Below are 24,928 nucleotides of genomic sequence, written 5' to 3' on the forward strand. Positions count from 1 at the left end.
AGATAAGTTAAAAAATTCAATTTAGTAAAAGTCTAACATATATTTCCTTAAATATTATAAATAGCTTTAAAAATAATATTATTTTATTTACTTTATTATTATTTTAATACAAATAATATAAACTCCATAAGTGAAAATTTTCAGTTAAAAAATAAGGGCGGAAAATACGGATTGATATTTTAGAAAAGAATACAATTTTTAAGCGTTTTTTTCAATCGTAATTTGGATAAATAAAAAAAAACCCTTAATTTTACTCGTTTTTTATTTTCTTTTCAAAAGACCTCTCTTCAAAAATAAAGATTAAATTTTTACACGAAAAAAAATCGTTATTTTTTTGGTTTTCCAGTCGTTATTTGGACAAATCGTGGCCGACAGCTAAACGACCGACTGTTTTGCACAGCTAACAACCTAACTTTAAGTATTTCCTGTAGCCAAGCTGTCATATCCTTTGGCTCCCCGGTTCGCAAGTGACTCATCCGGAGCTCCGTACAATTAGCTCACTTCAACGTTCGAAGTTCGAACATTTCCCCTTGGGCGTGATGATGTGTGTGCGAGCGATTCGGCAGGATCTGTGGGCTCAAAAAGGGGGACGCCTGTCATAACTGCACAATGGGACGAGGGACGCGACTCGCAGGACTCGCAGGACTTCCTTCCTTTGTTCAGCGATTCGAACAGCGGATTCCCCATATAGATTTCATTCCGCTCAACAGAGGTAACCGATACGGATGCTTGTTCTTTTAATTGCTCGGGCGAAAACGATAGGCAATCATCATCTCGTCCAAAGCTGAATTTGAATCTGAATCTGAATCAGATGAGGAATCAGGAATCAGGATGCGGGGCAGCGGCGACCATTTGGCGTCGACTGTTGGCGGTCGGCGGCATTTTGATTGTCGGCTTTTGCGGCCGGCACAAAACTATATCGAATTACATATCCAGCTAGTCCATTCGACCGACCGAATGACTGAATGACTGACTGACTGATGGACCGAGTGTCACTTTAATCCAAAAAATCGCTCGAAATCGCTTGTCGCGACAAGGGGAAAAAGGTTCACCAGTTTAACTTATTTTAAGAACTTTTAAGGGGGAAAGGAAAATGTAGTCTTAAGCATAATTAGCCTAATATTGGGTTTTTTTTACTTTACACTTAAATACAAATGTTAATTTCTTAATTTTAATCAGTTAAACGTTAGCTTTACGAGCTATCAAAAATTGTTAAAAATTATCGTAAATTTATCTATTATTTCTCATAAACAAATCGTAAAAATACCTTAATCATTAAATCGGGTTTGATTACCTTTTCTTTTAAATATATAACTTAATTTTTTAGATTATTAAATAATTTCAAACATTTATGTATATATTTATTTCTGTAGCTGAGATAGATAAAAATATCACTTGAATTTGTATTTTTTTTAATGAACATTTAATTTTAAGCGCTCCAATTCAAAACAAGAAAGGAAGCTAGCTTCGGCCAGCCGAAGCTTATATACCCTTGCAGATCATTCCTATTAATTAACAAATCGCAAAAATGTTCAATTTTCTAATATTTCTCATTAATTTTCCGATCGTTCCTATGGCAGCTATATGATATAGTCGTCCGATTTTGATCAAATTAAAATTGAAATTCGAAAATATTTAAAAAGAGTCATATCCTAGAGTAGAAGATAATACAATAAAAACCAAAGAAGCTAGAATTTATTTCCTATTACTTTTCCATTAATTTTCCGATCGTTCCTATGGCAGCTATATGATATAGTCGTCCGATTTTGATTAAATTAAAATTGAAATTCGGAAATATTTAAAAAGTGTCATATCCTAGAGTAGAAGATAATACAATAAAATCCAAAGAAGCTAGAATTTATTTCCTATTACTTTTCCATTAATTTTCCGATCGTTCCTATGGCACCTATATGATATAGTAGTCCGATTTTTTAAATAATTAATTCGAAATTCAGATATATTTAAAAAATAACATCCCCAAAAGTAGAAGGTAATATTTCAAAAAACACCGAAGCTAGAATTTTTTAAAGTTTTTTTTTTCCGATTGTTCCTATGGGAGCTATAAGATATAGTTGTCCGATCCGGTCGGCTCCGACATATATACTACCTGCAATAGAAAGAAGACTTTTGGGAAAGTTTCATCCTGATAGCTCAAAAACTGAGAGACTAGTTTGCGTAGAAACAGACAGACGGACAGACGGACAGACGGACAGACGGACGGACAGACGGACAGACGGACAGACGGACAGACGGACAGACGGACAGACGGACAGACGGACATGGCTAGATCGACTCGTCTTGTGATGCTGATCAAGAATATATATACTTTATGGGGTCGGAAACGACTCCTTCACTGCGTTGCAAACTTCTGACTGAAATCATAATACCCTCTGCAAGGGTATAAAAAGGACTCAAATAACGACCCTGTCTTTCTCACAAAACCCGCAACAGCGCCATCTGGCAGAACTGAGCACAAGCTACACCCTAGCCAAGTTGCAGTCTTAGCCTATACCACAACCAAGTGCCGCGCGCTGCTTATCGCTTATCGCCCATCGTTTTATTATCGGCATTTAAAAACCGATAAGTGTCCTGCCGTACATTTTCGGTATTTAATTGTTGGAAGTCCTGTGTCCTTTTTTAGCATATTTAAACCGAAAGAGCTGGCAGCCCCGTAACGGACGGTCTGAGAAAACATTGAAAATCAAAAAATCGCAGTTAACGCAGGCGAAAACGCGAAAATCGAGAAAACTAACCGCCCCCTTCGCCCCGCAAAAATCGCCAAAACGCGAAATTAAACATCGAAAGCGAGAAAAAAGAGAAGAGGTCCTTTAAACCGACAAAAAAACGAAGCAAATCGGGGCGACTAGAATCGAAAAAGAGAAATTCCAGGACTTTCGAGTGGCGAAAAGTCGGATTACGGATTACATGGAAATATATATATAGACATAGAAATACACATATATATATATAGTATAGCCTGTATATAGCTTGATTCCGGGACTCGATTTGCCCTTTATCCTTGGCGGCTCGTCCTTTGTTGTTATTGTATTATTATGTAAGCTTTTTTGGAGTGTGTCGAGTGTTGTGTGTTGTTGTCGCAATGAACTCTTTATTGTCAAAGGCAATTGAACGGCCGCAGCTGCCGCACCCCACGCCCCCTTATCCGCCCACTTACCCACCCACTTTCCATCCCCCACTCACACACACACACGCACACTTAGACATCCGAATACAAGCGCACACGCAGGACACGAAGGACCTTTGTCTAGAAAAGCCAAGTTGTTGCTGTTGCACTTATTTGATTTGATGACTAAGTGTTGTGTGTGTGCTTTTGGTTGTTTTTTTTTCGTCTTTTCTGTTTTTTTTTGCCTTCCAAGGGATATCGATCGCCAGGTTGCCAATTATCGATAAGTCGCATGACGTGTTTTGCTGCGAAATTCAGTTCAAGGCAACGCCTCGAGTCCTGTGTCTCCGTCTCCGCTTTGTGCTCATCCTTCGCCACCTCCTCCGCCCCCCTTTCGCCCTCTAACTACCCAACTATTATTGCAATTGCGAAAGCGATAACTTGGGCACGCTTCATCGATTATTTCGATAATATGAATTATGGCTTTTGAAATGGGAATTGACTTGTAAATCTCTCTTTTGCTGTTGTGATTGTAAGCTGATAAGGCCTAATATTGATATAAGACTTCTTTGTCTCCTTTTTCCTTCTATTAAATCAGCTTTTTTAAGCAAAATGATAAATATTTTGGAGAATTTTGAAACTTTTCAAATATTTCTTTGGCTTTAAACCAAATAAATATTTTAAGCTTAATTAAATTAAATTTTGATATGCATTTCTTGCAGAATTTTCAGCAGGATGTTGTCCCTGTCGTCGCCGCCGTGGCTCCTGCTCCTGGTCCTCTCCATCCTGGCCACGGGCTCGGCCACGGTGGTCTCCCTGGCGGAGAACGCGACGCTGGCGACGCTACCCTCCTCCGCTCCGATCCCCGTGAGCTTCAGCACGACCTCAGCCAGCGAACTGGAGAACCAGACGATCAGCAGCAGCAACCTGAATGCCAACAACGAAGCCAGCGACGAGCAGACGGGCAGTGCCAGCAGCAGCAACATCAGCAGTCACAGCAGCAACATCAGCTCCTCCAGCGGCAACATCAGCTTCAGTCAGTCTAATTCCAATGCCAACAGCAACTATAGTTCAGCTGTTATTCCGACCACAACGACATCTGCTGGCGGGGATCAGCAGGAGGCGCTCATCCTGGCCACGCCCCCGGCGCTGAACGGAAGCAGTGCGCCCGGGGAGCATCAGCATCACCAGACGATTGGCCAGGCGCCGCCGACGAAGGGCGAGCAGGAGGCCATTTTGCGGGCCTTGGATTGGCTGAAGGAGAAGCGGGCCTCGGACTACGGCTGGGGCAACGACACCCATGTGGTGATCCTGGCCAAGGAGCTGAGCGGCGGCAGGGATCCCAACGACAGCGTGGACGCACATGTTCAGGTGATCCAGGAACTGGAGGACACGCTGTCGGTGAAGGAGATGGAGATCGAGATCCTGGCCATGCTGGACCGCCACCACACGCTGCCGAAGCCCCTCGATCTGGACAAGCTGGCCCGCTACGTGCTGGCCTTGGGTTCGCTGTGCAAGGACCCCAAGCACTTCCATGGCCACGACCTGGTGGCCACGCTGCAGCACCATGAGCCGGCCCAGGACATCGAGTTCGCTTTGACCACGCTTTCGGCCTGCAGCTCGGCGGCCCACGTGAGGAAGCGCCAGATCCGGCGGCTCCTGGACATCGCCAGCGGGGTGACGGACCAGAGCGTCGACGCCATCGCCATGGTCATCCTGGCGCTGCGCTGCATCGTCACCGACCACCGCCACCGGCACCTGCAGCACTTTGTCCGTCGACCGGCACGCGGCTTGGCCAGCCTGCAGGATCAGCGGGGGAGCTTCGGCTCGCTAAGGAGCACCGCGCTGGCCATGCAGGCCCTCCAGGATCTGGAGTACGACCCGGCCGGCCACTGGAACCGCACGGCCGCCTCGCGCTACATCCTCAGCCGCCAGCGGGCCGACGGCGGCTGGAGCGAGGAGCCGCTGCAGGATGGCCAGGAGCCAGACATCGGCGTCGGTCTCACCGCCGACATCATCCTGGCTCTGGGCTGGAAGGGATTGGGAGCGGTGCGGGCACTGCAGTGCGACCATGTGATACGCGAGAGCAGCGATCCCACGGGTGAGTGCAGAATAGCCAATCGGAGGCACCGTACGTTGTATAGCATTCGTATTTCACCACTTTATGTAGTGATCGGGTTCACCATTTCTTGTATACCTCTCGTTTTTCACCACTTTTGGTATTGATCGGGGTCACCATACCTTGTATACCTTATCGGGGTCACCATACCTTGTATACCCTTCGTTTTTCACCACTTTTAGTAGTGATCGGGGTCACCATACCTTCTATACCTCTCGCTTTTCACCACTTTTAGTATTGATCGAGGTCACCATACCTTGTATAACTTATCGGGGTCACCATACCCTATATACCCTTCGTTTTTCACCACTTTTAGTATTGATCCATAGTATTGATCCATAACACCATAACTTGTATACCCTTCGTTTTTCACCCATTTTAGTAGTGATCGGGGTCACTATACCTTGTATATCTTTCGTTTTTCACCACTTTTGGTATTGATCGGGGTCACCATACCTTGTATAACTTATCGGGGTCACCATACCTTGTAAACCCTTCGTTTTTCACACATTTTTTATAGATATTTAGTTTAATACCAGAAAACTTCTATATAAATCCTAAATTTGGGGTCACCATGAATGATATGCAATTTCAATAATCATATATTCATCATTTGGTCTTAAAGTTATGGGCTTTAGAATTGAAATTCGGGGTCACCTTTCTGTTAGCCATGGGATATACATATGGAAATATTTAAATATAAAGCTTATAAATGAGATTTCTAGAAGGAAACATACTTGACAATAAGAAAAGAAGAGTCGATTAAGGTCACCATAGAAATTAATCACCATTTCTCCAACCGCACACAGAGAACGGCGAACCCAAGCTGGCCGTTCCGTTCGGCCTGAGCTCCTCCGCCGAGGAGTCGGACGCCAAGAACATCTCCTACACGTACACACTCTGGGTGGGATCCAATGTGACCGAGGCCTTCTCCCTGTCGCTCGTCTCGCCCAAGAACACTAGCTTCTTCAAGGCCATGACCCAGGCGGCCGAAATGGATCCCAGGTGGGTGGTATTCTGCCTTGAGAACCACTCCATTACTCATGCTAATTCCTACTTTATATATCCAGATTTATATTCGAGGCCCGGGAGTGGCCCAATGGTCACTACGTGCACACCCTGTATGGCAAAAAGGAGGAGCCCCGAGGGTGAGTTCTAACCAGATTTTGGTTTACCTCTGCAAATACTAATGGGTTCCGTATAATCGATTAATCAGGTATCACTACTGGCTGCTTTACCGATTGCCAGAGCTGCCCGATCCCAATAATACGCCCGGGAATCAGCTTATTGCGCCTGTTGGTAAGTAGAACTTGAACTTGGGTTTATATAGCAGTGGAACTTCTCTAAATTGGATCTAATAATCAAAGAAGGAGGGGTTTTACTTGAGAGATACTGAGAACTCCAATAAAGGTGTCTAAAAGTATGCAATGGTTTCATTTTACCAATTCACTGCATACTTTTAAGCACCAGAAGTAATGATTTCATTGATTACCAATCAGAGAAGTTCCATTACATAATTCAGCCCTCCCAAAACAGATGATAATCCACATGGGAAATATTACAGGTGTGGACGAGCTAATGGTCGAGGATGGGGAGCACTATCTGTATTGGTACAAGAAGCTCTAAGCACGCGGCCTTAGACGGAGCTGCAGTTTAACCCACTAAGCAAAGTCGATAAACACCCGGTGCTACTGGACTATATCTATTCTATATACGATATACGATATATGGCCATGTCACGTCTCACACACACACAACACACACGCAACAAGCTAGAAGGCACACAGACACGCGCGCAGGAATACCTGTGTGTAGATCCCTATGTACTGGTATTCCTGGGCGGGTGCATTGCTCCCTCTCTATATATATTGCATATATAACTGCATAAAATAATGGCGTAATCAAAAAAAAAAAAAAGAAAAAGAAAGAATGAAAAAAATAAGACACCCAAAACCACAATACACGGAGATCACAGAAGAGTGAGTGAAAGATCGGTGAAAGGAAGCCCAGATTTCTAACGGATAACTAGGATACAACACCCAATATAGTTAATTGCTCTAGACCTCACAACTGATCTCGATTCGGAGCACCTCAGGCTAATACTTATGCATAACGATAACTAAAAACGATAACGAACCGATAAAACAGATAACAAAAAGGAAGAGGCAGTGATGAAAAACAAAAAGTAACGACTTAAATGCACTAACAACAGGCATCGAACGGTTAGCCGTTGACTAACGGTAGCAATCCGTCCGTTTTTGGCCCTCTCAATGCTTCGCTTCGCAGCGATCGATGCTAATCGATACTCGGTTATCGACAAAATCGACATAATCGGGCGAATCGTTGGTGCGATGAGCGATAACTATTTCGTTGCTCGTTTAAGACACCCAAAACAAAAGAATACCTAAAACCAAAATGCTTTATATGTTATTGAAGTAAAAGAGTAGGGAAGGAAGGAAGGATCTAGTGGGTCTAATGGATCGCGATCTAATCGATCTGAGGGTAGAAAAAACGGAGGAGGAGGAGAAAGAGCTAGTCCAAGCGAAGCATGTTATACCAAACACCGTACGTAACAATAAGTGATTGAAAATCATCCTTAGACATACACACATACTGCATAAATCGATATATACATCTTGCATATACATTAAAAAAAAAGTACGCTAGTTTTATATGAAGTTAAGTGAACAAAGGCCGTGGCATATTATATAACGAGTATACAGGATAGCAGATAGCAGATAGCAGAGCGGAGGAGAGAACGATACTACCCCAGGACACTATATACAAACGCCTAACTATTCGCTCCCCATTAATACGCACCTATACCCATGCCATACTATCCGATATTACATTAGCACATATTATTCGTACATACATGCTATCTATCTCTATCCCCCGAAAAACGAAATATATAGCTAGTATAGCACCCCCAAAATCGTATCACCACCCGCACTTCTTCACTTATCACTCGGAACTTTCAGCCCGTTGATCTTAACGCCTAGCCTAACCGAAAACTACAACTACTAAAACTACTACTTGAGATCTTTAAGTGCAGCAGCGAATCCAAAACTAAACTAAACATTACTAACCTAGCGATCTAACTAACTCGTTTATATTATAAGCATGAAATTGAGCTTTTTAATTGTGCAGAACCCAAATTAGAACACGAAAAACAACTTACAATTTACAACTTACAACTACACCAACACCGACACCTAGAAAACAGATGGATTTGGAGAAAGCAGCGTAGGATTTGAGATTTGCGATTTGAGGAATGTGTTGTGTATGTTCTATGACCCAGTTTGTCCCCTTCTACGATTGCCCATATATATTTATTTTCGAGTCCCCGACATTTGAGCAGCAGCAGCAGTAAATCTACATGCAGAATTCTTCGATTCCACTCGAATCTAACAAAAATTCAGATCTTAACCTTCATTTTGATCGATTAGAAATTGAAAAATTAATCCTAAAAAATTTAATTGGTCTCGAAAAAGCTGCATTTGAATCCTGCTGCTGCTGACTTCTTATATTCTGTTTGGTGAGTGGAGAAAGTAACAAGAACAAGCGTGAATAAACATAAAAATAATTGAAAACCAGTTAAAAAGGTATTTTTACTCAAGAACCCACAACAGGTAAGGCTTTATCAATTTAAAATGTAAGCTTTTATTTCAGCCCTTCAATGCGGAGATTCAGCTTAGGTTTTCAGGCAGAAGGCAGATTAACATTTTGGTATTCTTATTATTGTTACGTTCTTTCCTTTTTCATCTTTTCATCTGCCAGATTTTGCGCTGTATATTGTTTGCATATAATATATAATATATAGATTCGATATTCGTTTGTCTTTGCTACGATTTGAAGAAGGCCGCATAGAGCACGAAGGCAACAGATTTACAACATCAAACACTTTACAAATACGTTTCGATTACTCATGCACACATTACACACACGTCTAGCTAATTGGAGGATTTGATTTGGATTTGGATCTGGATTGGCAACAAGTCGAGTTCATCTCGCTTCATCTGGAATTTGTGGTTGCAGTTTGTATATAGGAATATTAAAAGCGATAGAATCAGGATTCATATTAGGGCGGGGCGAACTGGAAACTATGTTAATCTCAGGTTGAGTTCGTCCATTTGTAAAGGGAAATGGCGATTCTCGGATGGAGAAAATATTAGAGAATATTTGCGAAAGTGAATAACAATAAATATAGATTTGTAGCATTTAAGTTTTCAATAACAATTTAAAGGGAATTCTATAATATTATAGTTCGCAAATGATTCCACTCTTAAACCAGAGATTCGATCGTTACATTGCACCTTTAATTAATTAAAGTTTCGATCGAATCTTTCGGTTAGTAAATATAAAAAATGTGGACTTGCATATGCCGCTTGAAACGGTTTAAAGATTCGCCCCGCCCCTTACAGTATATAGCTAAATACGAATGCTTAGGTTTACGTAGTGAGGCGGCTTCGCTTTGCTTTGTTCTCAGTTGAGTAGGTTTCGCCCACCGACTTTCGCTTCCTTACATGGCGAAGCTGAGCTGCAGGGCGTTGCGCAGTTCGTTGAGCACCATGGACCCGATGACCATCTTCTCGCAGTTGACCAGCAGCGTGAGCGCCTCCTCCGTCTGCCAGTGGAGGGTGAGGAGCACGAGACTCTTGGAGCTCAGCGTCTGGCCGGCGAAGCAGTGCAGCTGGCCGTTGGAAGAGCTGTGCGTGTGCGCCACATTGATGGACTCGAAGACCTTTTGCCGCAGGGCGGATACATCGATTAAATCGCGCCTTAGGCCGCGCAGCTCGCACTGGTGCTCGTTCATGCCGCGCAGCTTGGCGCGCTCCTCGCGATGACAGCTCTCGCCGATCTGGACGGATCTCACCAGCTCGCCCACCGGCGGCTTCAGCTGCAGCCGCGAGCTGCCCGCACTGGAGATTAGCTCCAGGTCGACGGCGTGCGTGGAGTCATTGAAGTCCACGCCCAGCACTCCGCTGGCCGTTTGCTGCGGCTGGAGGATGGTGACCGGGGCAAACTCATTCAGCTGCATGCCCGTTGGCAAGGTGCTTGGGCCCAGGCGAATGGCCGTGATCTCCTTTTCGCCACGATTCTGGAACTGCAGCTCAATGGAGCACATGCTCGAGGAGTAGAGATGCGGCGAGCGGGTGAAGCGGTAGGCCAGCTGCAGCCCGTGACCGCTGACCTTGTTGAGCAGCTCCTTGTGCTTGAACTCGATGTGCGAGGGACCCACCAGCTCCACGCGATTGCGGGCGTGCTGCGGCTGCAGCGGAGGAGCCTGCGCCTGCCCAGCCATCAGTGGAGTGCCTGCTGGGAAGACATGCATGTATTTTAGGGTGGACTTTGTCAGCAACTTAAATGGTAGGTTTCTGTGTCCAATAAATTTATGCGAAAACGGGAATATTTTATTTCATCGTTTAGGCGGTGCTAAAAATTAAGTGTAAAACTTGGAATTTACCCCATTCCATTTCTTGTCAGATTTAATATTTTTCTTCTTTTGGTTTCGCTCGAATAAAAGAGTCAAGTGGAAATTTATTTCATGTAGAGCTTCTATCTCCGAACAAAAAGGACCGAGTTCGATCCCCCCGACTTATCGTTTTTTTTTTGTGACTCACAATAAAATAGAGATTATGTTTTACAATTTTGAAGATTAACCATCACTTTTGCGTTCGCCAATAAAAATGATCATCAAAGAAATGCTGGCTTGGGATACAACGATAATGACTATTATTTTTTAGGGACCGTAAAAATCATTGATTATTCGTTATTATTGTTATTTTTAAGTTGTAATTGTCTTTCGAATTTTATCAACGACTTCATCCCTTGTTAAAAAGCTCGGGAAAGTGATTAAGGTACTTTTTTAAAATACTGTCAAAGTATAAAATCAAGTCTACGGCATCTAGATGAATCTGAAAAATGCGTAATAAACTTTAAAGCCGTTGCTCACCGACTAAAACTAATTATTTTTTACTTTTTCTTTCTTTTATGGATTAATGATACAAAAAGGCTATATATGAAGGGGTGAGAGCATGGTCCACCCTAATGTATATAGTGGGAGCATCGCTCATAGCAGTTAGTTTAGTTTACCTGGCGTAAGAAAGCCTCCCAGCGAGGGCGTCATCACAGGACCAATGGGCGGAATGTCATCCAGATCGAGCAGCAAATCCAGGTTGCTTTTGGAGGCTGCCTTCTTCTCCTGCTTCTCCTTCGTTTCCGTTTCCGTTTCCTTGGGCTGCTTTTCGTTGTCGCTGCCGGAATCGCTGTCTTCACTACTGCTGCCGCTGTAGGCCGATGAATCCTCGCTGTCCGAGGTTCCAGAGAACCCAGCCGCATTGTTATTGTTGTTCGTAGTGGCTTTTGTGGGAGTTGCAACCGCCACTTCATTGTTTCCAGCATCAATGAGCTGCTCCTTCTGCGCGGAAACCTTTGCGGGCTGCTTCTGCTCCTCCTCGTCGCTGCTCCCGCTGCCGTCGCTATCCGACTCGCTGTCGCTGGTGCCGCTGCCACTGCCGCTGCTGCTCCCTGACTCCGAGTACGCCGACGACTTGTCCTCCGACTCGGAGAGGAAGCCCTTCTCCCCGCCAGCGGCAGCCCCCTTCTCCTTGCCCTTAGCCCCGCCGGAGGTTTCCTTGGGCGACTCCCCGCCGGGCAGCTTGTCCGGCATGAAACCGGCTATGTTGCGCACCGACGAATCCGGCGGAATGGCCGGAAAGGCGGGCAGCTCCTTGTAGCCGGCCGCCGGCATGTTCAGGTAGTGCGATAGCGAGCCCAGCTGAAAGGTGTTGCCCTCGCGGTACTTGCTCTCGGGCACGGGGGCCGGCTTGCTGGCCAGGAACACCTGGCGGGCGTGCTGACTGAGCACCGAACTTGAGCCGCTGGCCGGGAAGATGATCTGTCGCAGGAAGCGGGCGCGATCGCGCACATCGTAGTTGGGATCGTAGCGGGCCAGCGTGAAAACGTACTGGCAAAGCAGCGAAGTCTGCTCCGGATTGGTCAGATAGAGCTTCACACCGAGATTGAGGACCTGCAGCTTGACCACATCCTGCTCGTCCACAAACGACTTGGCCATTTTGCGCAGCACATCGGGCGCAATCAGCGGCACCTTCTCGTTGTACTCGCCTATTAGCCAAATGATGGCCGCCCTGGCTGCCGGCACATTGATGTAGTCAATCAGCTTGGCCATCTGGGTGATGATCTCAAAGTGCTCGGCGGCTTTCGTTTGCAGCAGGCGCTTGATCACCACCACGCTCTCGGCCACCACGTGCTCTAAAGGGGGAAGATAAAACGGATTACTAAGAGGTTCTAGAGAAAGAGAGGCTTTACACACCATCGTGATTGGACAGCAGATGCACCAGGCCACTCAGACAGGTCTCGGTGACCTCCTTGATGCTGGACGCACACCTTCCGATGGCCTGAATGGTGGCCGCCACGAAGGAACGGTCGCTGCTGGAGATGTAGGTCTGAAATTCGCGTAGGATAATCGAAATGCTGCCGGCCGACGCCAAATTCGTGAGAATATCCAGCTTGAGGAGCTTCAAATGCGTGGGATCGCTGGTGCGCACGAAGAACGACTTGAGGTGCGGCTCGAAGATGGCCTTGCGTCGGGTCGACATCGAGGCAATGCAGTTGAGCACCACGCTCTGCACCTCCTTGTGCGAGCGCAGCAATCGTATCAGCGCCTTGGCAATCAGCTGCACTTCATTCTTGGGCGCCACATGATGGTAGAGCTGCGCCACGGCCATCACCACGGAGGCATTTCGCGACTGCAGCAGCGGTTTCGTTTGCCGCAACAGCAGGCGATGATCCACATCGATGTGGTAGCTGTTGCTCGGGGAACTGCCGCCATTATTGTTGTTATTCTGGGCACGAGACTTCTGCTTCGACTCCTCATCGCTGCTCCCATCGTCGCTGTGCGAGGAGGAGTGCGAGGATTCGTCGTAGAAGCGTTCGTTCACGGGCGCCTCGCCCAGACCATCGTTGAGCAGCTCCTCCTCATCGGCATTGGGATCCACGAACTGGGTGCGCGCATAGCGGGTGAGCATGTTGATGATGATCACCTGGCCCCACTCGTCCACGTCCACGAGCAGATTGCACAGCTTGCGGTAGTTCTTGTGGATCAAATCCACGCGTTCCGGGCAGACCTATGGATGCAGAAACTTAGTAAGCAGAAGGGAAAGGGGCTCATAGAAACCGACCTCATCAAACGCCATCACTGCGGAACCCACGACCAGAGTGGTGCGATCCGAGAGCAGCTTCTCGATGACCATCACCAGCTCGTCCTTCTGCTCCGCGTCCAGGGAGTACAGCTTGGGGATGGCGTGGGCCGCCGTCTTGCGCACATAGGGACTCAGATCGGCGGCGCTGTCGCGGATGGCCAGCATAACGATGGGCACGATCATGCTGACCCGAATCGAGGAGAGCACGCGCAGCGCAGAGGCGCGTATCAGTTGATTCGGATCCTTGAGGGCCCGCTGAAAGGTGGAAATGGAGAGCAGGGCCAGATCCTGCTGCTCCTCGGCATATCTCACCAGATAGACATAGACCAGCTTCTTCACCTCGATATTCTTGGACACCACGTTCTTGACGACGGCCGGGAAGAGGTCGCTGGCATCCCTGCCGCGGGCTATCATCCCGATGATCCGCTTCATGGCCTCCAGCTTCAGTCCGTCCTTGTTGCTGTCCAGCATCTGCTTGAGATCGTCGTGCTTGCGTCCGTCCGACTGGAAGAAGGCTGCTCCGCTCGCGGGATCCGCCCCGAACTCCACGTCCAGGCCCATCTGGGGCCGCTCCACGTAGGCGGACATGGCGAACGGATTGCTGGCCGTGTTCTGCTGCATGCTGGCTGGGATTCTGGGATTATCCCCGGATTCGGATGACCACTTGACCTTTTACTTTCTTTTCTTTCTTTCTTTTTTTTGTGTGTGGGAGTTGGCAGTTTTTTTCCGCTGGGCAAGGGCGTCCGCCGTGAAACCTGTATGCTCTTTTGCGAATCCCCGAGAGGATCGGCCTGGTCAGCTGCTCGTCCTGCCACGCAGCTTGCGAATTTCTCAAGGGAAAACTATTATTTGTGGCGAAAATTCGGCCAATTTTTGCATTTTATTTTAGCTTGATTTACAGTGTTGAGCAACTAGCGTTGGGGCGATAATACCAGAAAATATACCAACTCACATAAAATACTAGATACTCGAATAGGTATTTTATTATTTACTTGTTGTGTACATAAATTAAATGAGTAATCCTATCTGGGCAGGCTAAAATGAGTCTTAAAAAAATTTAATATAATATAGTCTTAAATAAATATAATAACTGCAATAATGGGTACAATTTGTGTTTACATGGCCAAAATACCAATATACCAAATTTCAGCACCGGTTGACAGTGGTATTTCAACAGCCCAACGATCTGGCATCACTCCTTCGCTACAACTCGACAACTACGTGGCTGCTGCGCGTTTAGAAGTGATTAAAAACAGGCAAATTGCACCCAGAATAACCATGGAAGGCCCGCTCGCCAAGGTGCTGCTCCTTGTGGGCAGCCTGCTGATCCTGTTCCGCTCCAGCCAGGCCTTCATCGTCAGCGTGGACGCCCACAACGAGGAGTGCTTCTTCGAGAACGTCGAAGGCGGCACCAAGTTCGGTATGTGCGATATGTAGATATTTGTTCTTGTCCAGGGGATTTCACTGATAAAACGATGACTCCTTCGCAGGCGTCACCTTCGAGGTGATTGACGGCGGCTTCCTGGACGTGGACATCAAGATCAGCGGCCCCGAGAACCATGTGATGCACGAGAGCGAGAAGGAGTCCTCCGGCAAGTACACCTTCGTGGCCCCCGCCAAGGGAACCTACACCGTCTGCTTCAACAACGAGCGCAGCAGCATGACGCCCAAGCTGGTCATGTTCTCCATCGACGTCGGCGAGGCGCCGCAGCGCGCACCCGGCGCCCCCGGCGAGGAGGAGGTGGGCCACACCAAGCTGGAGGACATGATCCGCGAGCTCTCCGGCACGCTGACCAGCGTCAAGCACGAGCAGGAGTACATGCATGTGAGTGGGGCGGCTAAAGAATCAAGAATCCACATTCCACATCACCTCCCAGTTGCCACATAATCATGGTATCATGGAATAGGCAGCATCTTTATGAGCATCTAGTCTAGATTCAGTCAACTTTCATGATTAGATTTTGGTTATACGGCTATATCCTTAATAGCTAGTCATCCTTGTCCTTCTCTAGTTAGTGGAATTAATTATTTCCATTCCATTCCAAACCATGGCTTTTATAGAAACACGTCAGGAGTAGAGTTATTGCTATTTCTTAATATTTAATTTGTGTTTTCCCTTCTAAACATTGAAAATATCGAAAAGCTCTGATTGAAATGGGAAAATTAAATTGAAAAAATAATATTTAGCATGAAACAAACAAACAGTTAGCTTCTTTGGTTAAATTTTTGGCCTTCTGATTCATGATTTTATGTAATTTTTATTATTCATCAGAACAATTCTAATTATATTCGCTTTATAATTTAATTTTCGAATTGTCAAAACATTTGCGAAACATCAAAACATCGATGTTATCAAATCAATATTGTCAAAATATCGAAAATATCGATCATTTTCAAGCTTTAGACAGAAGTTCAAGAAGAAAGTGAAACCAAGCATTCCACATAAACACTAATTACAGACTATAAGCCTAGGATTCCATACCATTATCTACAAAACTAATCTCCCACTCTATCCACTCTTTAGGTCCGCGACAAGATCCATCGCTCGGTGAACGAGAGCACCAACTCGCGGGTGGTGCTGTGGTCCACCTTCGAGGCCCTGGTGCTGGTCCTCATGACCGTGGGCCAGGTTTACTATCTGAAGCGCTTCTTCGAGGTCAAGCGCGTCGTGTAATCCCGACCGGAAAGCCAGGAGGAGAAGAGGAGAGGAGCGGCGTACTGGGGGAATGTGTGCGCAATGTGTTGCAGTCTCAGATTTAATTTAAACGATTAACATCCTTTTGTAATTAAAATAAAATACCTTGTAAAAAGTAACTAGTGGCTGGAAATATTTTCAACTGTCTTGTTTTCGCTTCGAGAACCATTAAAAAGCACTTTCAATCTATTAGAGAAATCACCAAGCTAAATTAATATTTGTTTACTAAAGACCAAAAATTGAAACGAATTTTCCAAATCGAAAAGGGACAGAAAATATTTTCAGACACACATTCAATGGGGGAAATACCACTTTGTGTATGTTTCAATTAAATATTATGAAAACGATTTATGTTTTGTAATAAATGGAAATTAACACGAACGGTGGGCAGTGGCCACTTCAAAAACAAAATGCTGTGGTAAAAATATGGAAGAAAATCCAGACTTTTATTCAAATTGAAGGTACTCTTAAACAGGTATCATTATACCATATATATATATCACATATTTCTTTTATAAAAGTATTTCAGTAGATCGCTACCAATGGCGTACTTAGTAATCTTTGGTAATGTTTTTTTTTTTTTTTTGGGAGCTTTCTTGTCTTGAACATCGAAAACATTTGTTATAAATTGATATTAAAATTTAAATTCATCCGTTAGTGTTTTAAAATTAGAATCCCAAAGAACACATTCATTGATGTAACATGGGTTAATAAGGAGTAATTTTTATTAAATTCTACTAACAAATAAATAACGCTAACATGTAGATGTAGAGAAATTCAAATATATTGTTATCGAGCGAAAAGCTATGCGTTTATCGATGTGTGCATTGCCTCACACATGCGCTCGGACCACTAGCAACTGGATAAGGCGATGAATAAATGCAACAAAAAAAGTTTTCCCCTTATCAATGACGAATTTTGGACTCCGGGGGGATCTACTCCGGAGCAGAATCATTCGTCTGCTTTCGATGAGTGCTATAATGGGTAATTTGTGTGTGAGCACAGCCGCTTGGCCTGGAACCAAAGCGAATCTCCCCGAAGGAGATTTTGGACAACGGATGCTGCAGGAATGTCGTCAAATGGAAAAACCCAAAGTACCTGTGGATCTTGAGAAATTTAAGGCGCTATCGCAAAAGTTTCCAGCCAGGGTAGAGTAAAGGATGTCCTTGAAAAATCGTAGATAATCCTGGCAATTCCCCCACCTCAGTTTGGCATCGATACCTGCCGGGTGAAGGCTCAACCGGCGGATCGCAGTGAGATCATCCGGGAACAGATTGCATCCGCCTATCCGGTGATTCACGAACGCACCCTCCTCCTCTACATCAGTTTCCTGGAGCACAAACTCAAGTTCGGTGGGTACATTTCCTATATTTCAAGAAACTAATCAGTATTTTGGTTTTTAAATTGTCACTTTAGCGAGTGATTAAATATTTAAAAGTTAATATTCCTAAATGTACAAGTAATCCCTAAGTAATTTCCAAAAGATACCCTTTTTTCGAAATATAATTACAATTTAATTGCAAATTATTAGAGATTAAAACCACTAGGAGTGATTAAAAGTGATAAAAGTAAATATCCCTAGATGTACAATTAATCCCTAAGGAATTTCTAAAATATACCCTATTTTCGAAATATAATTACAATTTAATTGCAAATTATTCGATTTTTAAACCACAAGGAGTGATTAAGCATTTCAAAGCTAATAATCCTAGATGTAAAAATAATCCCTAAGTAATTTTCAAAATATATAATATTTTCGAAATATAATTACAATTTAATTGCAAATTATTAGAGATTAAAACCACAAATAGACAAATAATCCTTAAGAAACTTCTAAAATATACCCTATTTTCGAAATATAATTCCACTTTAAATGCAAATTATTAGATATTTAAACCACAAGGAATGCCGCTTTAAAATCTGTATAAGATTACCCACGTTATACTCTTTATATGTTCAGTTTGGGGTCACCTTTTTAGCAATCCAGCAGAAACTTTGAAAATAGGAATGCAGATTAATAGACAACTAAACAATAAACTTTTAGATACCTGCTACCTCAAAATCGGTATTCGAATTGTTGAGATATTCACTACAGATGTGCTCTTTTGGGTCACCCTTTTTCAATTTTCCAATTTCACAGGCAGCCAGCAGGAGAAGAATGTCTACAGGGACATGACCGTGGCGGACTTTGTGCAGCGTCTCCTGGCGAAGAGATGTGTGTGGTTCTTCGGCGCCGGCGACTACTATCACACCATGGACGGGAGGATCGGATACGAGGGCTTCGAGGCGGTGGGCACAGCGGCGGAGGCGGATCCCCTGACCCTTACCTCGGTGCTCAGCTACGACGAGATCAAGCTGGCCGCCCTGTTGTACGCCTCCACCCACTCGGAGTTCATCAACGATGGTCGCCGCTCGAACGCGGGTGTGGTGACCCAGAACAAGAGCTCCATCGAAAGGGAGGGCGTGATCATGGGACTCATTGGAGCCCGATTCGAGCGTGCCGATGTGATGGAGTACCAGGATATAATGATCACCCAGACCCAAAATACCCAAGCCAGAGGCTACGGGCTGTCGAGGTCCACCAATGGTACGGATACGGCAGCTGCGGATTTGCGCAGAATCTGGCGGGAGTTCTACGAGGAGCCCAGGGACTTTATCTACGGCGATGTGCCCGCGAATAAGGATCGTTTCGAGGAGGTGCCCGAGGGTGTTTTCGATCACCAGGTGATGCGCAAGCGATATGCCATCAGTTTCGACACCCTGCTGCTGGAGGCACAGGACAGGGCGGCCAAGGTGGGCAAACCGGCCTACATTCATGTGGTGGGCATCGGTTTGGGCGTTTGGAAGGCAGCTCGACGGCAGGAGAGAAGCTTCTTCGAATCCTTCGAGGAGCGGTTGCGCACACTGGGCCAACGGCTCAGTCACATCGGTGTGGTGCACTTCTCCTGGTTTCATTCTCGTGGTTCTAATGGCCTGTACGAGGGAGCCCTGTTTCCCGTGGAGAATCATCCGCAGGGCGGCATTCTCATCCGAAATTCGGCAAGAAATCCCAACGAGAAGCTGGCGGAGGACATGCTGCCCGTGGTGACCTACGCCTGGGATGGAAACGCCCTGCCCGGCAACGAATTTTGGGCTGTAAGCTGACTTTTCTATATTGTATTATTAATTATTATTTTTGGTCTTATTAATAGAGAATGCTGGTCAGCACTGGAGATCCGGCTGCAGCCTGTTCCACGCTGATTACCGAGCTGCAAAACACCCATATTAATGTGGACTACATGAGCGGGGCCAATCTGCACATCGCATCCGTGGAACATGGACTACTTCATGTGGGCGACTACGCCAGGCGAGTGATCGTATAAGCTATGTTTTATAGAAATCTTATACTCTTTACGCTACATTAAATGTGGGCATTTTTAACTTAATATATAAATTGTATACAAAATAGTTACTTAAGCTCATGGGACTTGTGTTTTTAAAATAAATATACATACACTGGTCGGCATAAATATTTTGACAGATTTTAAAGTTAAATCTACTTATATTTTCGTAAAAAATTCAAAATATTTTTCCTTTTTACTGAGATTGTTCACTTTAAAAAATCATAAAAAATACAAGAAAAAATATTTAAACATTTTTTTTTTTTGCAGTAATCAGTAATTTTGATTGGGGAAAAACTTTGCATCAAAACATTTTAGTTTTAAGCCCCAGGAAAAAGTTGAAAATTTGACTTTCACAAAATGTCCTAACTTTTCAAAGGGTGCTTAATGGGTGAAGAACATTTTTGTGTTATTTAAACAGATTAGAAGTGATCTTTCTATAGGTGCCAAAAGTTTATATTAACATTCAAATCTGTCAAAATAATTATGCCGACCAGCGTATACTATTTCAAATTATACAACGAAATAAAATAATGACTGAGCATTGATATACATTTTATCGTTATTAATAAAAGAGTGTTGAAAAATAAATGGTATACTGGTGTATTATGAGTAAGAATTAAGAATTGTGGTACATATCTCTTTCGATTTGATAAGGTCTTTGTTTTTTCAAGCTGTCTTGCGATCCAATGGCACTTTATCATCGGGGTGTAATGACAGCTGTAAAAATAAGCCACCATATTCTCAGGATGATTCGGGGCCCGCATTCTGGGAGTTCCATTGAATAAGAAGTTGATTGTGTGTGTGTTAACCATTACTGAGTTCGTTTATTGAAATTGAATAGAATTATTAGCTGTCAAATGACAGAAATGTGATATTATTGTAATGTACTGTATATAGATAGCAACAAGTAACACAAGAGCCCATCTCCCATTTATTTCGGCTATGGGTCAAACAATGCAATTCCCTCATCTCATCTCGCAATCCCAAATCCTAGTGTTTTGTGTTCGGTTTTTGGCATTTGGCATTTTCGTTAAGTATTAAAAATTATCTCGTATTTAAAACACTTTGTTCTGTATCTGTATACTTCTGAAACAGCGTCGTATATCGAAAACAGTGATATAACATTCACAACAAGTTTATGCTCAAATATAATATTATTCTTTATCAACAATAGCGTTTTATCTGTAACGGTGCGCACGGCCCACTCTCTTATCGATTGCACTACGTATGTACACTTGTCTCTCTATATTTATATTTATATTTATATATATGTATATGTATATAATATATATACGATATAACTAGATACAATATAATTTCGTTACATTATTCCGTAGGTAATTAGTGCGAGAAACAGTACAATAAAATCGAAAAATCAAGCATGGAAACATGCTCCAAATATGATTTAGTTCAAGGTATATATGCAAGTAGGTAGGTATCGTTAACGCTTTTAGGTTTAGTTCTGTATTTCTAGGTAATATATAGGTATATAATGATGGCAAACTGCATGAGGATCTGTGTGCACTCCATAAAAAAAAGACCTGACAACTACGCAATCGAACTTTTGCTACTCAAGCTCCGGAGCTCCGGACTTAGGGCTAAATTCTCGTATAACAAATCGTAGACTAAATTGAATATGTTTATTATTTCAGTTCTCACTTTGACTTTCAGCTGGAAGTGCCATTCAATTTGTTTATGATATTTTGCCTATTATAATTCTGTTTACTTGACGTCTTGAAAAAAATATATGTATATTATTCTAAGCACGAAATCCACACTGAAAGCGAAAGTTGCGACCGAATGAACACAGAAAAATAGCTTAGTTGTAGATTCGCTGGGCAAATCGAAACAAACAAATATATTTAATAAACGTAATAAAGAAGAAATACATAAAAAAAACAGAAAATGCTTTAAAGCTTCTTATCAACAATATTCTTTGTGATCTAATATCCCCGAACTTAAGGCTAAATATGTAAATCAAATACCCAAGTACAAATTCGTTAGATCGTTATTTTTGGGGGCTCATTTTGGAGGAGGAGGAGGATGGAGGGCAGGAGTAATACCAATACCAGATCTATAGCATACAAAAGCAGCTGTTGCGCCGCAGCTTGTTAATTAAACTCAATTGAGAACAGCTTTTTTTGTTGCTGCTTTTTCGAAAGCAGTTAGGCCAACAACTTGGCTTGAGTCACCCAAGTTCGACTGCATATAGATACATACATATATGTAATATGCTTTCCTTATATAACATATGCATAACAGAGTGGCGATAACAAGAAATCACTCGTCATGTCCGTTTATTGTACTGCGTGTGTTGCGTTGCGTGTACGTTGCACGTCATTCTTTGGTGGATGGGCGTATATCTTTATGGAGGCGCCAGCGCTTGTCCATCCGCCTCCGTTTTTTCCGTTCTCTCTGTTTTTTCCCGTAACCCGTAACCATATCGGTCCACCCATAATTTTGCCTCCATTTCCCATGCCTTCTACTCATCGTAATCGCTGATGAGCAGTCCCCGCTTGCTGAATCCCAGCGAGGAGACGGCGGACAGGTTGGGCGTCGAGTCGATTCCCTCGAAGAGATCACTGGTCGCCGAGCTGTTCAGCGAGTTGAGGGTCACGTTGAAGGTCGACCTGCCGCCGGCCGTGTGGAAGCGCTCCTGGAGCTGCTGCTGCCTCTTCAGGCGGTCGAGTTCCTCGCGCAGTGCCTGGTTGCTCGCCCTCAGGCCGTCCGCCTCCCGCAGACAGTCACGCAGCCTTTTGTGGGTGGAAATCAAAAGAAATCAAGAAATTGAGATGTTTGTTTAGTTTCGGTGATCATTAGGGGGAAACCGCAGGCCAAGATTATTATGAAAGTCTCATTTTCAAGCCTTGAATCACCGGGGGACATTCGAGAGAGTCCAGCTCATTTTGCATGAGATAGCGGCGAAAAATAACCGCTTCGGGGGTATTTTGTTTGTCCCGAAGATAATACGCCCTTTATCAGCACTTTAAACACGCATACCTACTGCCAAGTAACTTTATTCCCCCGGTTATATCTGAGGAATTATGTAAACAAACTTTGGAGTTGACTTTGGAGAGGGAGAATATACACTTAGAAATTATTTTTAAGCTATAAAAGATCTTTTAATAGTAGAAAACAGACTACTATTAAAACGTATCTATTATTTATGATCAAAGAACGATTAAAAATTGCAGTTTAAAAGCCAAATCAAATGGGATAACCTTTATTGTAGGAAACTACAGCTAATACGCCCTCTATCAGCACTTTAAATATGCATACCTACTGCCAAGTAACTTTATATCTCAGGCATTATGTAAACAAACTTTAAATTTTAAACTTTTAAATTCTTTTTATACCACGAAAGATCTCTAAATAGTCGTATCTATTATTTATGATCAAAGAACGATTAATACTTGCAATTTAAAAGCCAAATCAAATGGGAAAACCTTTTTTGAATGTCCTACAGCTAATATCTCCTTTATCAGCACTTTAAATACGTATACCTACTGCCAAGTAACTTTATATATAAACTTATATAAAGAATATAAACTTAGAAATTCTTTTTACACAATAAAAGATACCTAAATAGTCGTAGATTAAAACTTATCTATTATTTATGATCAAAAACTCATTAATAATGGCAGTTTAAAAGCCAAATCAAAGGGGATAACCTAACCTACAGCTTGAGAAGACTTCCTTTTCGGCTCTCCCGGTTTCCCTCTGCAACGATGACCCCACTCACGTGTCTATTTCGCCCTGCATGCTCTTGATGTACTCGCACGCCTTGATCAGAATCTGCGACTTGGAGTCGTTGGGCGGCGTGCGGCCGCTGGAGCTGCTGGGATTGCCCTTGGGTGCTTGGCTGCTGCTGCTGCTGCTGGCGGCACTCGTACTCGTACTGCCGCTGGTGCTGGGACTCGTGCTGGCCTCGCTGAAGCCCGAGCTGGAGCTCAGGCTGGGCAGCATCTCCTTGAGCTTGAAGATCCAGCTGTTGATCTTGTCGCGACGCCGGCGCTCCACCTCGTTGTGCGTGGCCCGTCGCTTGTCGTCGCGCTTCTTGTAGGCCTCCAGCTTGCTGCTGGGCGTCTGGCCAGCGGCCTCTGGCTGGGATCGGGCCTGGACGTGGGTGTGGGAGCCGTAGAGGACACTGGTGGTGGTGGTGGCGTTACCCGAGGGAGCAGCAGCAGCAGCAGCAGCGGGAGTCATCACCTGGGGCTTCGGACGGCTCGGCTTCTCGCTCAGCGTGTCCAGCTCCAGTTTAATGGCCGCCTTGGCCGGCGGCTCACCCACCAGACTGGCGGTGTCCTTGACCAGATAGATCTCACAGCCGGTGGGCAGCTGCAGGTTGGTGGGCAGCAGCGAATGGACATCCAGGTCGGAGCCGGGCTCCTGCTTGATGGCGTAGTACTCCTGCGAGTCGTCCGAGTTCTCGTCCCCGCAAATGGTGAGGAATATCTGGGCGCCCTGGCTGCCCATCAGCGCATTGCCCGTGGCGCTGGTGAGGATCAGGCTCTGGTGGCCGTTGGCGAAGGTACTGCTGACCAGGGCCTCCGACAAGTCGGCCGTGTGGTGATGATTCCCGATGAGGTTGCTCATGCTGACGGAGGAGGACGTGGTGGAGGTGGTGGCGGTGGTGGTGGTGTTGGTGGCGCTGGCACCCAGTTCCATCTCCAGACGTGGCCGCTTGCGCACATTCATCGTGGCATCGATCCAATTCCAGTGCCAATCCCAGCCAGAATCACGTAACCCTGGATCCTCCCGGGATCTCCGATCTTTCTTTGGATGGTGTTGCGGGATGCGGATACCGATGGCGTGTATCCCCCGAGCTGGCCGATCTGCGGATTATTAACTCCCGACTGCCACGAGGATTTGCTTCCGAATCGAGCGCTGCGGCGGATTTCTGTGTGTTCGTGTTCGCACGGCCATTTAACAATACAATTTGTTGATTTTTTTTTAGTAACAAAAAAATTTCGTTTGGCTCAGTGTGGCCCGTCGGCGGGCAGCGAATAAATACCGACAAATACACACGGCAGGTGTTGCGAAACGCGAAAATACCAGATTCGGTATATTTTCAAAAACTTTTAAAACTAAACTATTAAAAAAACCGTTTTTTCCATTTTCGGAATTAGCAAATAAAGGCAAATTTAAAAAAAAATAAATTAAATCCAAATCTGATAAAAACAACTACATTTTTAGGAAAAACTGCCTTCCTAATTTTTTATTTACATGAAACAGCTATAGAAATGAATCCATAGGATATAGTTAATACAAAAATATTGTAAGTTCAAACTTTAAAGGCCCAAATAAATAAAAAAATACTTGATACTTTTTCGGAGTTAAAAACTACAAGATATAATATTACATGTAATATTAATATCTTTT

General features: G+C 44.3%; 5 protein-coding genes across 7 annotated transcripts; 3 read left to right on the forward strand and 2 right to left on the reverse strand.

Annotated features, from left to right (window-relative positions):
* The first annotated feature begins 2,667 nt into the window (after positions 1-2,667).
* On the forward strand, positions 2,668-7,389 carry LOC108060894 (uncharacterized protein CG3556). The gene is made up of 6 exons (XM_017146820.3): positions 2,668-3,055; positions 3,847-5,225; positions 6,053-6,248; positions 6,314-6,391; positions 6,460-6,542; positions 6,808-7,389. Exons 2-6 carry the CDS (start codon positions 3,860-3,862, stop codon positions 6,867-6,869), a joined length of 1,785 nt encoding a protein of 594 aa, XP_017002309.2. The 5' UTR covers positions 2,668-3,055; positions 3,847-3,859; the 3' UTR covers positions 6,870-7,389.
* A 1,460-nt stretch (positions 7,390-8,849) lies between these two features.
* On the reverse strand, positions 8,850-14,396 carry rb (adaptor related protein complex 3 subunit ruby). Of its 3 annotated transcripts, XR_011419854.1 has the most exons (5): positions 13,448-14,396; positions 12,580-13,393; positions 11,340-12,518; positions 9,699-10,562; positions 8,850-9,262 (listed from the first exon to the last, which is right to left on the reverse strand). XR_011419854.1 is itself a non-coding variant. In XM_017146818.3 (4 exons), the coding sequence occupies exons 1-4, from the start codon at positions 14,087-14,089 to the stop codon at positions 9,766-9,768; spliced, it is 3,432 nt and encodes a 1,143-aa protein (XP_017002307.2). In that variant the 5' UTR covers positions 14,090-14,396; the 3' UTR covers positions 8,850-9,765. The 3 variants fall into 3 exon arrangements, 2 of the variants coding, with proteins under 2 accessions (XP_017002307.2, XP_017002308.2); XM_017146818.3 differs by having other exon boundaries at positions 8,850-10,562; XM_017146819.3 differs by having other exon boundaries at positions 8,850-10,559; positions 13,448-14,395.
* A 253-nt stretch (positions 14,397-14,649) lies between these two features.
* On the forward strand, positions 14,650-16,508 carry CHOp24 (transmembrane p24 trafficking protein CHOp24). Its single transcript, XM_017146877.3, has 3 exons — positions 14,650-14,888; positions 14,959-15,293; positions 15,993-16,508. The coding sequence occupies exons 1-3, from the start codon at positions 14,747-14,749 to the stop codon at positions 16,140-16,142; spliced, it is 627 nt and encodes a 208-aa protein (XP_017002366.1). The 5' UTR covers positions 14,650-14,746; the 3' UTR covers positions 16,143-16,508.
* A 331-nt stretch (positions 16,509-16,839) lies between these two features.
* On the forward strand, positions 16,840-20,081 carry LOC108060929 (uncharacterized). The gene is made up of 4 exons (XM_017146876.3): positions 16,840-17,311; positions 17,371-17,515; positions 18,304-19,298; positions 19,355-20,081. The coding sequence occupies exons 1-4, from the start codon at positions 17,072-17,074 to the stop codon at positions 19,523-19,525; spliced, it is 1,551 nt and encodes a 516-aa protein (XP_017002365.2). The 5' UTR covers positions 16,840-17,071; the 3' UTR covers positions 19,526-20,081.
* Positions 20,082-20,346: 265 nt separating this feature from the next.
* Usf (upstream transcription factor usf) lies at positions 20,347-24,538 on the reverse strand. Its single transcript, XM_017146873.3, has 2 exons — positions 23,289-24,538; positions 20,347-22,299 (listed from the first exon to the last, which is right to left on the reverse strand). The coding sequence occupies exons 1-2, from the start codon at positions 24,242-24,244 to the stop codon at positions 22,029-22,031; spliced, it is 1,227 nt and encodes a 408-aa protein (XP_017002362.2). The 5' UTR covers positions 24,245-24,538; the 3' UTR covers positions 20,347-22,028.
* Between the last annotated feature and the right edge of the window lie 390 nt (positions 24,539-24,928).

The sequence above is a fragment of the Drosophila takahashii genome, chromosome X (assembly GCF_030179915.1).
Source record: "Drosophila takahashii strain IR98-3 E-12201 chromosome X, DtakHiC1v2, whole genome shotgun sequence".
Lineage (NCBI taxonomy): Eukaryota > Metazoa > Arthropoda > Insecta > Diptera > Drosophilidae > Drosophila > Drosophila takahashii.

What these genes read in the sequence shown, in the direction of transcription:
- LOC108060894 (XM_017146820.3), top strand. Translation starts at nt 3,860, where the DNA reads ATGTTGTCCCTGTCGTCGCCGCCGTGGCTCCTGCTCCTGGTCCTCTCC. An exon ending in CGAGAGCAGCGATCCCACGG is followed by an intron (nt 5,226 to 6,052) that starts GTGAGTGCAGAA and finishes AACCGCACACAG; the next exon opens with AGAACGGCGAACCCAAGCTG. An exon ending in TCAGCTTATTGCGCCTGTTG is followed by an intron (nt 6,543 to 6,807) that starts GTAAGTAGAACT and finishes GAAATATTACAG; the next exon opens with GTGTGGACGAGCTAATGGTC.
- rb (XM_017146818.3), bottom strand. Translation starts at nt 14,089, where the DNA reads ATGCAGCAGAACACGGCCAGCAATCCGTTCGCCATGTCCGCCTACGTG. An exon ending in CAGTGATGGCGTTTGATGAG is followed by an intron (nt 13,394 to 13,447) that starts GTCGGTTTCTAT and finishes CTGCATCCATAG; the next exon opens with GTCTGCCCGGAACGCGTGGA. An exon ending in TCTGCTGTCCAATCACGATG is followed by an intron (nt 12,519 to 12,579) that starts GTGTGTAAAGCC and finishes TTCCCCCTTTAG; the next exon opens with AGCACGTGGTGGCCGAGAGC.
- CHOp24 (XM_017146877.3), top strand. Translation starts at nt 14,747, where the DNA reads ATGGAAGGCCCGCTCGCCAAGGTGCTGCTCCTTGTGGGCAGCCTGCTG. An exon ending in CGAAGGCGGCACCAAGTTCG is followed by an intron (nt 14,889 to 14,958) that starts GTATGTGCGATA and finishes ACTCCTTCGCAG; the next exon opens with GCGTCACCTTCGAGGTGATT. An exon ending in ACGAGCAGGAGTACATGCAT is followed by an intron (nt 15,294 to 15,992) that starts GTGAGTGGGGCG and finishes TCCACTCTTTAG; the next exon opens with GTCCGCGACAAGATCCATCG.
- LOC108060929 (XM_017146876.3), top strand. Translation starts at nt 17,072, where the DNA reads ATGACGAATTTTGGACTCCGGGGGGATCTACTCCGGAGCAGAATCATT. An exon ending in CGCAAAAGTTTCCAGCCAGG is followed by an intron (nt 17,312 to 17,370) that starts GTAGAGTAAAGG and finishes CCCCCACCTCAG; the next exon opens with TTTGGCATCGATACCTGCCG. An exon ending in CCGGCAACGAATTTTGGGCT is followed by an intron (nt 19,299 to 19,354) that starts GTAAGCTGACTT and finishes TCTTATTAATAG; the next exon opens with AGAATGCTGGTCAGCACTGG.
- Usf (XM_017146873.3), bottom strand. Translation starts at nt 24,244, where the DNA reads ATGAATGTGCGCAAGCGGCCACGTCTGGAGATGGAACTGGGTGCCAGC. An exon ending in ATGCAGGGCGAAATAGACAC is followed by an intron (nt 22,300 to 23,288) that starts GTGAGTGGGGTC and finishes CACCCACAAAAG; the next exon opens with GCTGCGTGACTGTCTGCGGG.